Source organism: Oppia nitens, unplaced genomic scaffold (assembly GCF_028296485.1).
Source record: "Oppia nitens isolate AA-2021 unplaced genomic scaffold, nextdenovo-longstitch-racon4-pilon3 scaffold1_pilon_pilon_pilon, whole genome shotgun sequence".
Taxonomy (NCBI): domain Eukaryota; kingdom Metazoa; phylum Arthropoda; class Arachnida; order Sarcoptiformes; family Oppiidae; genus Oppia; species Oppia nitens.
The window spans coordinates 11,645,481-11,658,481 of NW_026533199.1; the positions used below are offsets into that span (position 1 = coordinate 11,645,481).

General features: G+C 23.9%; 3 protein-coding genes and 1 non-coding gene across 4 annotated transcripts; 2 read left to right on the forward strand and 2 right to left on the reverse strand.

Moving 5' to 3' along the window:
* The first annotated feature begins 1,471 nt into the window (after positions 1–1,471).
* Positions 1,472–2,902, forward strand: LOC128951499 (solute carrier family 46 member 3-like). The gene has a single exon (XM_054296747.1). It carries the CDS (start codon positions 1,472–1,474, stop codon positions 2,900–2,902), a length of 1,431 nt encoding a protein of 476 aa, XP_054152722.1.
* A 1,124-nt stretch (positions 2,903–4,026) lies between these two features.
* LOC128952296 (uncharacterized) lies at positions 4,027–5,816 on the forward strand. The gene is made up of 4 exons (XM_054297661.1): positions 4,027–4,064; positions 4,192–4,431; positions 4,823–5,231; positions 5,403–5,816. Exons 2-4 carry the CDS (start codon positions 4,234–4,236, stop codon positions 5,759–5,761), a joined length of 966 nt encoding a protein of 321 aa, XP_054153636.1. The 5' UTR covers positions 4,027–4,064; positions 4,192–4,233; the 3' UTR covers positions 5,762–5,816.
* A 543-nt stretch (positions 5,817–6,359) lies between these two features.
* Positions 6,360–8,262, reverse strand: LOC128952122 (NDP-glycosyltransferase YjiC-like). The gene is made up of 2 exons (XM_054297460.1): positions 7,663–8,262; positions 6,360–7,204 (listed from the first exon to the last, which is right to left on the reverse strand). Exons 1-2 carry the CDS (start codon positions 8,192–8,194, stop codon positions 6,405–6,407), a joined length of 1,332 nt encoding a protein of 443 aa, XP_054153435.1. The 5' UTR covers positions 8,195–8,262; the 3' UTR covers positions 6,360–6,404.
* Positions 8,263–10,568: 2,306 nt separating this feature from the next.
* Positions 10,569–10,642, reverse strand: Trnan-guu (transfer RNA asparagine (anticodon GUU)). Its single transcript has one exon. It is a non-coding gene; the product is annotated as a tRNA-Asn (tRNA).
* Positions 10,643–13,001: the final 2,359 nt, after the last annotated feature.

A 13,001-nucleotide genomic window follows, 5' to 3' on the forward strand; every position in this document is an offset into this window, starting at 1 on the left:
GAAATAAAATTTTAAACAAATATTTGATTGTATTTTTTAATTATTAAATTGTTTTTATTAATAACTGTGTAATACTTTATACAATAAATTACTCATTAAATGCTTATTTAGCAAATATTTTAAATTTTTTATTTTTCTCTCATTCATCTGATTATTATAATTATTATTATTAAATTAAAATTAATTTAGTACATAATTTTTATTAATATTTTATTATGCATATTTTTTAAATATGATTTTATTTTAAATATAATATTAAGTATTATTTTATTGTTATTTTTTATGTGTATTAAACTAATATTAAAGTTAAAATACAATAAAATACAAACTATTTATTTATTATTAGATATTGATATATAATTTTTTTTTAAATTAATTTAATAATTAATAAAAACAAAAAAAGATAGAATTATTCAATGTGGCTAATAGTAAATAATAAGTTATTTTAATAACAAAAATAAATGATTTTTATAAAATATTAAACATTTTTATTAGTATTTAAACAACTATAATATTTATTTGCTAACTAGAAAAATAGGAAAAATATTTAAATGTTAATGAATCTATTATCATATGATATTTTTTTTAAAAATTTACTAGATCATAAAGCAAATAAAAATATAAAGATTAAAAATTTATAATTTTGCACTCACAAGTCAGTTAGTTTTTAATGCAATATAATGCTTATTTTTAAAAAATATATAGTTTTACATTTTCTGTAAACATATTTTAAATAGTTTATTGAAATAATAAATAAATATATATTTGTTTTTTTGTAAATTTTTGTAAAAATTATTTATTTATTTTATATTTTTTTAGTTATAACAAAAACTTTTTAGAATTTAAATATTTGTATTATAATTAGTATTTTTTTTAAAGAAAGTAATTTATTTTAAAAATTTATTTTAATATTAAATTAATATATTATAGTTGAAAAATAAAATTATTATTATTACATTTGTTTAATTTATACAAATTATTTATTATATATAATTTATATTTATCAATATTAAAGCAATTTTATTAAAAAAATTATATCAAAATTAATTGTAAAGTTATTAAAAATTTAATTATTAAATACTGCATAATAATAAAAAACTAAAATTTTTAACAACTTATGATATTTTTTTAATATTTATTTTTATTACATACATAATATGATGAAATATAAGTAATACAATTATATATAATAAAACTTTCTCTCTCTCTCTCTCTCTCTCTCTCTCTCTCTCTCTCTCTCTCTCTCTCTCTCTCTCTCTCTCTCTCTCTTTCTCTTATTTACTTACACTCAATATAATAATGATAATAAAAATAGTATCAAATATTAAACACTACTGTCTAATATTAATTACTAAATAACTTTTTTTATAAATAAATTTTAGTAATACAATATTAATGTTATGTTTTTATAAAACACCAATACTATCTACCTTATTTTTTTTAGTTGTTTGTTGTTTGTTAAACAATAGTTATGGCAAACAACCCGGTGCTCAAAGTGATCGGTCAGATAACGGTAGAACCGTTAGCTTTTCTATACATGTTTGCCATATTTGGCGAATTTTCTACCTATCAGGATCTCCTATGGGAACGTGTATGTAGCGACTACTTTATGAATAACGGCAACAACAGCAGCAGCAGCAGCACCTGTACTATCAGTAAGGCTAGTAGTACGGAAAGTCAGGCACTGGCCATCATTCAGGCCCGCAGTGCCGACCAACTACTCTACAATAATATAGCAATGACCTGTTCATCAATAGTTGGTTCGTTTATGGCCGGTTCCTATGGCGATATCAATGGCCGCCTATTGCCGCTAACCTTTCCGCCGTTGCTATCGCTGGTCGCACAGGTATTATATCTGTGCTCAGCTTACTATATGTCCCACTCCACCACCACTTCCAGTGTCAATGTGTTGGCTATGCTAACCGCTTGTCAACTGTTGGGCGGCATATCCGGTGCTTCAATCAGTCTGTTGGCCAACTGTTTTGGCTATATATCCGACATAACTGACCCAAAGAGTCGTACTCGTCGTATGATAGCCATCGAGGCCAGTGTTTTTGTTGGCCAATTTCTCGGGTCCATAAGCACCGGGTTTATACTGAAACAGTATAACAATAGTTCACAAACGGCAGCACACAGTTATACAAAATACTACGTGTGCTTTGGACTGTTTCTTGGTATACATACAGTGCTAGTTATATACAATTGGCTACGACTGAGCCGATATCCTGTATCTCATATACAACAACGGGTCGTACGACAGTCGAAGTCCCGATTTTCGGCTAAATCAGTGTACAAATTGTTTAGCGATGTTTTGTCTACCGTTTTCAGGCGCCGTGAGTCCAACAATCGACGGGTAATGTTCCTAATATTTGGTGCATTCATTATGATAACCTATGCATCGGAGGTTATGACTAGTTTGATGTATCTCTATGTACGCAATCGGCCACTACTGTGGCAATCATCTGACTATAGTTTCTATAATGGTATTAAATTTGGTGTTACCGGTGCTGCACTGCTAGTCCTACCAGCCGTACAGCTGTATGTATGGCCAACGATGGGCGATATTACAGTTGCCGTTGTCGGTGTAGTTTCCCGAACGGCCGGACTCGTACTCATCGGGTTTGCCACTAACGGAGCTATGATGTACTCGTCGGTCGCATTGTTAATGTTCAGCGAATATCCGTTACCGATAATCCGGTCACTACTGTCCAAACTGGTCGCTCCCGATGAAAGGGGTAAAGTGTTTGCCTTTTTGACGCTCTGGTATAACCTGTGCTCACTTACCGGCGGTATAGTCTTCCCACTAATCTATAAGCATTCACTGAAAACTGGTGGCTATACCGGCATATGTTTTCAATTGGCCGCCGGTTTTCAATTGGTAGCCATCGGACTGTTAATGTAAGTAACTATTGAAGTACTAGTATATTATAATAATGTTTAAACTATATATATATATATATAATGTATTGATTTTATATTGCAAACTAACAAAATTAATTAAATAAATATATATAATGTATGTATTAAATTAATTTTATTAAATATTTTTATTATTTTAATATAAAATTAAATAATATCTATTTTTTTGTTTCCATAGATACATCAAATATGAACTACCCAAGGCAAACTTAGTACAAATAAGTAATAATGATATTAATACGAAAATTGATCAAGATAATTGTAACTGTAACTATAATAAACAAATAATAGACAATTAATTAAATGTTTTAATAATAGTTTTTTTTTAAAATAATTTAGTAAAATTTAGATATTTAATAATAATTAAAAATATTTATTTTAAATTAAGTAAACTTATATAATATTTATAGTGTTATTGATATTTATAAATTAACTTTTCAAATAATTTTACAATTTTTCAATAATAATTTTTTAATATAAGTTTATCAATTAAATAAAATAAATATTTATAATCTTCAAAATAATAATAATAAATTTATTTATTTATATAATTTAGATATCTTATTATGAAAATATTATATTAATATTAACAGAATCTATAAACAGTAATATCACGTTCACATAAATATATATATGTATATAATTTATATATAAATAATTTATATTAATATAAAACTAAAAAGTTTTATATCAAATAAACTTTAATTGAGATAAATATATATTTATTAATTGTTGATGAAATTTTATATAAATAATATATTGTATTTATAAATTTAGCGAAAATATTATATTATACTTATTATTACATTACTCAACAAAAAAATAATATATTAATAATTAAAAAATTTTGTTTCATTATTATTATTAATAAACTTTTAATAACTTTTATATAATAACCAGTTATTACAACATTATTAAAATTAATTACAATTTAATAAAAAAAATTTAATTAAAAATGTCGAATTTTGAATCTGAATTTATTGAACAACTTTTTGTTAAAAATGTAATTATTTTTTTTTTTGAAAATAATATATTATTATAATTAGTGAATAGTTTGCTTATAATAACTTATTTTTAAAAAAATATTTTTTATTTAACATTAGGCAAAACATATTGTCAACGATATTAAGGAGTATCTTAAAAATGTAAGTTTTTTTTATTTGCTAAAAATTATTTATTATTATTTTGTTTTAGTACTAATAAAATATTTATTAAAAAAAATTAACATGTATATTTTTTTAATAATAAAAAAATAAATAAATAAACATTTAGAATAAAACCGATTTAATAAACTATGCATGGACAATTGGTACAATGGTCAATAGTTTTCGGCAAACTAATAATTTAAAACAAATGGAAATTTCAGCAATCACAAATTTGGATCAACAACAACAACAACAACAAATAAATCCCCTTGATAATCTAATTGATTATCTAGAAAGTCAATTTCAGGAATGTGAAAATTTGGTTAAACAACTACTAGATCAATGTAGGGGCGGCAATAGTAGCCAGGTAAAAAAATACAAGTATATATATATATATATTAAAGGTGTATATTATTTTTGGTATAAATAATATTTTTTTTTTTGTATATTTTCTGCATATATTAGATTTTAACAGCACATTAGAAAAAATTATTAGTAAAATTTTATTCAATAAAAAAACTGTAAATTATTATTTTTTTTCTAAACATAATAACAAATAAAATGTTTTAAAAATTGGTTGTTAGAAAGGATCATGACATAGTAATAAATTAAAATTTATGTAAATTATTAAAATGATTATTTTAATAATTATTTATATTTTAATAATAATTTTAAGTTATGTTTATTTGTTTTCTCTATAATTAATAATTATAAGTATAATTAATATATTTATTTTTAATTTATTTATTACAATTTAGACGGTTATACCTCGGGCTGAATGTATGGACGACAATAGTCAATGTTTCAATGGTATCAACGAGTCGATGGCCAATATGGCCAATACAGTCATGGGCTTAACCCTGGCCTCCAATGCCCTGTTCCTGTATTTTGAATTTGTCCGCCTGGATGAATTCAAATCGATAATTGTCCAAGCACAAAATATAACCCGGGAAGCTGTACAACATAAACTAAATATTGTACAATTGTTGACTGATGTCCAACCAAAATTAGATCAGCTAGATCAATTGTTTTTAAAATTACGTACAGGTGCTACTGGTAATAGTGGCAATGCTAGTACAAGTGTAAAATCATTAATGACCATGACACAATTGATGGGCATAATTAATCAAGTACAATCGGATTTCAATCAAATAGAATTAAGCATAAGTACTGTATATATATATTATTTTTTTCTAACTAATCTTAACTAATTACTAATTAGTTACATACTATTACTAATAACTATTACTAATAACTATTACTAAAACTATTACTAATAACTATTACTATTTCTAATAACTATTACTATTACTAATAACTATTACTATTACTTTATAGCAAAATTGGAGTTTACAATAGGCGATACTAAAACCAAATTGAAAAATTCACATCAATTGAATAACAGTCACATTGCTATCTACAGTATGAATACAGTGTCGACCATCAAAAATCTGGTCACTTTCGGCCGGTTTAGCACAAACAGTCCGTTGTTGTTGGCGGCCAACATTGCCGTCACTGTCGGTATGGGTCTGGCACTGGCCGTTTCGACCAAAATGGCCATTTTATCCAAAGAGGAAATCGGTAAATTGGATCATATACTGGATGAAGTGGTACAGTATAAGCAAATTTTTGGGTCACTTAAGGATCGTTTTGATAAAATTAATGATAGAATTCAACAATTTATTGAAAATCAGTAATAGTATCAATAAAAATGATTTTGTGATTTAATTTGGTTAACTTGTGTGTGTGTGTGTGTGTCAGTGAATATATGTAAATTGATTTATATTATTTTTAATTATTTTTATTAGTTTGCTATAAAAACTAATATTTTATGTATATTTTATTCAAACTTTATAATATTATTAGTATATAGTATTTAGATACTGACTTTTTTTTAATATGCTAAAAATATGACTGTATTAAAAAATAATTATTTAAATAATAAAAATAATATTTGTTATTATTAATTTTTTTCTATTAAATATATTTTTTAATTGTCTAAAAAAATTTCAATAATTACTATTTTCCAATATTATTATTCGGCTATCTTCTAGTATTATTTTATTTGTTTCAATTGTATAATTATTTTTGTTTATCTATTTAATTGCTTTTAATGTTATAAATACTTTTTGTTTTATGTATATTTTTATTATAAAAAAACTGTATATTTTTCTTAATTAATAATTATTAGTATACAAAATTAAATACTTGATTTGCTAATAGTTTTTTGTAAGAAACCGTTATTATAAAGTAGTTTTTCAAATCACAATTCAAAACAATTATGGATTATTATATTTGTAAAAATTTTTTTTATTAATTAATTAATTAATTGTCTTATTTTTATTTATCTAATAAATTTTCAATAATTTCCGGCAATTTTCCAATACTATTATCCGATTGTATTCTCTGTGCTATTTTGGCTAACCGTTTCTCCAGTAGGCTATCCTCTAGTAGACTATCGACTGCTTTGATTAGTTCATCTTCAGTACATTTGTGTGCATTCAGTGACAATCCCAATCCTTTTTCGGCAATCCTCTGGCCATTGTCCCACTGGTCACCCCATAGTGGCAATACTAGCATTGGTTTACCAAAATACAGGGTTTCGGTTACGGTATTATTGCCGCCGTGTGTTATGACCAGATCGACAACTGGCAGCACCTGTATCTGCGGTACACTGCGTCGGCCCCACATATTATCAGGCAAATCGTATAGTCGATCGCCCGGTCCTTTCGACACAATAAACCGGTTCCTGGATTTGGCCAAAATTCCAACCAAACGTTTCATTAGGTCAACATCGGCGCCGCCCATAGAGCCCAACGAAAAGTATACTAATTTTCCCGGTTTTCCCAGCAATGACTCCGGTATTTCAAACTTGGGTCCAGTGTTGACCTCCTGGCGCTTAAGATTGTCAAATCGTAGCCATTTGTCAGGCAATGGACGTATGTCCAGATAGTCTAACTCCAGCGGAAAACCATAAATGTTTAGATAAGGAGAGAAATGTTGGTAACGATATTTGTCTAGCGGTTGACATCCCTGTCCCATACAATATGAGTTCCAATAGGTCCACGACTCTAGTGATGCCTCGTTGACGACATTTCTGAATGATTGCCACTCGGATTTGGGACCAGTTGTAGGCAAACCTATTGTAATATTTTTTTTAAAAAAACATTAAATTATAATTTAATTTTTTTAAGTATTAGACAGTGATTTATCTAGAAATATAATTAATTAAAATATATATATAGTTTTTATAATAGATAATAAAAATTAATTTACAGTATTATGTATTATATTATAATTATTATTAAAAAAATTTACATTTAAAAAAAATTACAATTCGACTTCCTTAAATGTAAAAATAATAAAATTTTGTCATAATATTTTATAATGATTAAACTGACTATAACTTATAAAATAACTTATGATTAATAACTTAATAAATTATCAAAGTATATAATTACAATTTTTTGCTAAAAAAATAATACTAATTACTTAAATTACAGTAACTTACAAATTAATATAAATTTATAATTAAATTAATATAATTTTTAATACATATATATTTTATATTAATTATATCAATCATTTAAACAAATACCTGAACAACCGGGTGGCGTACGGTCGTCATCAATAAACACCAATGGATTAGGACTGCACCACCAGATCCAAGGTATACCACTAGTCATAATAGCCGGTACTGTCATAAACTGATCGGTTAGTACGATATCGGGTCTGAGATCCCGAAGCAGGCGTTCAATGGATTGATTAACTGTTTCCAAACGTTTCATTTCGCTCATATACAGGTGCTTACGGACATTGACCAGCCGTACAAGTGGATCTAAATTGGTGAACGTATCGGTTTGTTTCATAAGGTTAGCCCATTGTAGGGCTGCATCATCAGCACCGCCACCACTATTACTACTGTCCTCAGCACCGGTAGGTTTTTTATCTCCCTCATCGAGTATCAGTTCTTCAATACCATATTTGCATAGCTTTCCTCTCCACTGTTCACTAATAATAAATATTACCCGATGGCCGGCCTCTAGTAATACCTGTGCGATACCAGTGGCCGAGTTAACGTGTCCGACAGCGTCAATAGGAAACAGTACTACTTTTAGGTGTTTTCCCATATTATTATTATATAATTAATTATTACTAGTTTTTTGTAACACATTTTTTAAAAAACACAATATTTATACTAAAATGTGTTTTCATATCTGTGTTAAACAATTTTATGTAATACAGTATACAATCTAATATTGGATTAATGTTATTTATATTATCACTATAAGTATTAATAACTATTGATATCTCATTTTTATATTAGATTAATAACACTAATTAAATAAAAATTTTTTCCAATTAATTATTAATATGACCTTGAGCAAATATTACAAAAATAATGTTACGCTCTATAAACGTTTATTTGATTTCTAATTGATTATTAACATCTAGATAATTTATTACAATACTATTTAGTACTTATATTTAATTTATTATAACTATTGATTAAATTATTGAAATAAATTATGTAATATATAACAGTGTTTTAAAATAATGTAAACTATAAAAGTTTGTTATCTAGATAAGTTATTGAATACTTATAACTATTATTGAATTTATTAATTTAAATATAATTATAAAACTCTAATTTAAAAGTTTATTTAACTTTTTTTTTAATTAATAAACTCAATAACTATTATGTTGCTAGTGTGCACAATAACTAATAATTTTTACAAATTTTTGCTAAATAATTTTTAAAATTACATCTATAATAACTATCATTTTATTGTAATTAATAATAAATAATACTAATATCAAACTTAATTAGAATAATAAATAAATATTGTTTAAATTATAATATTTTTAATAATATTTTAGTTTTTTGTATATATTAAATAAATATATAAATATCAAACAAACTGTAATTTATTATAATAAAAAAATTATTAGTTATTTATAAATTGATATATAATTTTATTAGACTAAACTCAGTATAAAACAAAAATTTTATTTCAATACTTTTTTATTTTATTTAAAAAAACAAATATTTTTTTAAAAAGAGTTTTAGTGTCAATAGGAAAAAATATCTCTATTTTTATATATATTTTCCCAGAGATTTATAGTCTAAATAAATTATTTATTATTATAAATTTTAAATACAAGATTTTATTATTTATTTTTATTATTAAAATAAATACTTAAATTATTAAAATTTAAAAAAATGATAATATATATAATTTAGTTTTTAAAGACTAGTGTTTCCAATTTGTTCAACAATTGCGACACCTGATCAAACATACTGTTCCAGTGTTTGTACGGTAATTGTTGCTCAGGTATTGATTGAGATGACTGGCCAGTTGTCTCGACATTTTGCTTAATTGAGCCGTCATTGTTGTCCACTTGTTTGCTGTCGACAATCTGGTCACCGTAGATGTTGTTGACAATTAATAATAGACTTATTATTGAAAACACTTTAGCAAACATTGTTGTAATAAAGAAAAAAAAAATTAATTATTATTAATAAATGGTTACAAAATAAAATAACTTTTTTTCAAATAAAATAGTTAATTACTAATCAAATATAATGTTTTAAAATAATAATAATAATTGTTATGATATATTGATTTTATAACTAAATAATATAAGTAATGTTAATAGTTATGAGGGCTAATTTGCATTAATAAATATTAGTGTATTATAATTACCTACATCATATTACATAATATACTGTACATATTTTAATCAAAAAATAAAATTTTTTAAATAGTTTATTTGAGATATCAGTATAATAGTTATTATGTTTTTTTATTATATAAAATACACAAGTTTAAAGTTTCAAAAAATAATTAATGATTTAATTAAAGCACAATTTTTTATATTTTTATATAATTGATAACTGTAATTTTATATAAAAGTTAAAATTTATATAATATTTATAAATTGTTTCTATAAATATTAGGATAACTTTTTTTATAAATTAACTTAAATTTATATAATTATATTTTTTGAATAATTTTCAAGTAAGCTTGTAATAAAAAATAAATATATTAATAATTATTTTTCTATGATTTTTGTATATCAATAATGTTTCTATAAAATAAATGTCAATTTGATATATAATTTATAATTTAAATAAATTTAACGTTTAATTATAACAGTAAATGAAATAAAAATTATTAGTAATATGTTTTAATTAAAAATTAAATATATATATATTAGTTAAAAAATAGATAATTTTTAAAACAACATTTATATATTAAACTGTAATATTAAAAAAAAACGATTATTTTACTAATATTTAGATTTTAATACTATATTTAAGTTAGTTGTGACTTAGGGCAACAAAATATTATAAATATTTTTTTTTAATTATTATTTTAATTAAAAAAAAATAATAAAATAAATTAATTTATAACATTTTAATAAACAAAAAATTTTATAATATTTTTCAATATTACAAATAGTATAAAGTATAAAAAAAATATTTCAAAAAAATATAGTCGCCACCGGGTGGACTCGAACCACCAACCTTTCGGTTAACAGCCGAACGCGCTAACCGATTGCGCCACGGAGGCTACATATTGAGTACACTATTACTAATAATAATATTGAATTTGCCTTGATAATTATTTTTATCTATAAGTTTAAAATATATATAATATTTTATTGAATTATCATTGAATTTATTATATTTGTATAATATTATTGCTATTATTTGTATAACTAGTGATACAAATGTTATTATTATTGTTTATAATACTATATTGTTATTGTTGTACACTATATAGTATATAATATATACAGTATAACTATTAGTATAGATAGAAATTACTAATTATTTATACATAATTTTTTTGTGGACACTATTTGATATTATTATTATAATTTTATTAATATTGTCTTAATTTTTAAAAAATATATAACTATAGTAGGATTAATAGTAATTAAAGTTTTAGACAATTATAAACCATTCAATATATATATAAATATTTTTAAAAACATAATTGATGTGTGAATTGTTTATTGTTTGACAGTTTTTATAAAATTTTTAATACATTGTAGTGATTCATACATAGAGTATGTGTAGATTTAATGGTAGTTTTAATAATATTATTGGTGTAAAACATATACACATATAATATTTTTTTGATTAATATTTAAATATTTTTAGAAAAAAACAAGTTATTAAAAATATTTAATAATTATTTTTTGTTTCATTCAAAAAAATATAGTTAAAAACTTAACTTGATTATTTTGTTTATTATTTGTTTAGTAGTATTAAATTGTCTATTAAATTGCAAATTTTTTTTCAACAAAATAATAATTAATTAACTAATTAATTAAAAAAAATATTAATCTATTAAGTAATTTATGATCTCATCGGTAAATATATGATATATACCTATATATAGTTACCGAAACTAATATAACATTTATTTTTTTGATGACCAGTAGTAGTAGTATTCAAAAAAAAGTGGTCACACGTGTTAAGGACGTTCAATAAAACGTGTTTTTATTAATTTATTTGAATTACCCGATCGATCGTTATTGTCGGCCACCAATTGAAAGTTGTTGTCTATCATATACCCCCCGAATCATATACCGATTATGTTTACCGCCGCCGACAATGATGACGACGATGACTGTCATCTTGGACGACGAGGATTGTCAACAGATTGTCCGCTCATTGCCGGCGACCGCAAACGTAAACGCGGTATTAGTGGCCACGAGTTTTCATTGAACGATGCCCTACTCGGCCTACGGGATGTCATCGATGCTAAAGAGTCGTCGATTGATACACTGATACATGAAAATCGGGAGCTCAAGCTAGAGGTCGCCCAATTGAAAGCACTGGTAGCCGACTATGAGAGCCGTTTGGCTGCCAAACAATCGTTGTCGTCGTCGTTGTCGTTGCCATTGATGTCACCGACCGATAGGACAGTGCCGATGATAAGCATCGATAGTTTTGCTACCAATAATGATATAACTACTGGACAGTTGACTTCCGACCAGTTGTTGTCTATTTCCGGTGATAAGACAGCCGATGGCCGAACCAATAGTTTGATGATTACTGCCAACGATCCGCACATTTGTCACAATTTAAACCAATTGAAGATCTGATTTATAATTAACAACACATTTAATAACATATTGTATAATCACTTAATCATTATATTATTATTATTATTATTATATTTATACTTAACTCTCATATATTCATATATAATATATAGTATATATATGTAATTAAAAATATTTATTAATTCATAAAAATTTTTGTGATATAATTATAATAATTTTTTTTTTTTTTGGATAATTAACTACTAATTTATTATTATTATTATTATAAGTACCGGTAATTATATTATTGAAAAAAAATAAAATCAACATAATTATAATAAATAAATAAATTGTTTTCTAGTTAAATACAGTACTACAATAAAAAAAAGTGAAATAAATTATTTATAGTTATATTATTTATTATTTATAAAATTGATATTAAATAAATAAAAAAAACCAACAAATTAGACAATAACCTTAATATAATTATTTAAAAAAAATAGATAAACTTTTAATTATTTATTTACAATAACAAACCTTATATAATTTTTAATTAGTAATTATTTAATTATATTTGATTAAAATAAAAAAGGCCCCTCTGACGTAAGCTAAAATAATAATTATAAAAAAAATAATAAACAAATTTATATTTTATTTTTTTATCTACAGTTTAAAAAAAATAACTATTGAATTAATTATACAGTATTATATTGATATTTAATAAATAAAATTAGAAATACATCTAGGTTAAACTTTATAAAATACATATAAAAAATAAAATTATATTGTTTTTATCTATCAACAGTTTTTTAATGCAAAAGTTAACTTTACACTATTTTGTGGGGGGGAGGTGGGTGGGCATAAAAAACAAAA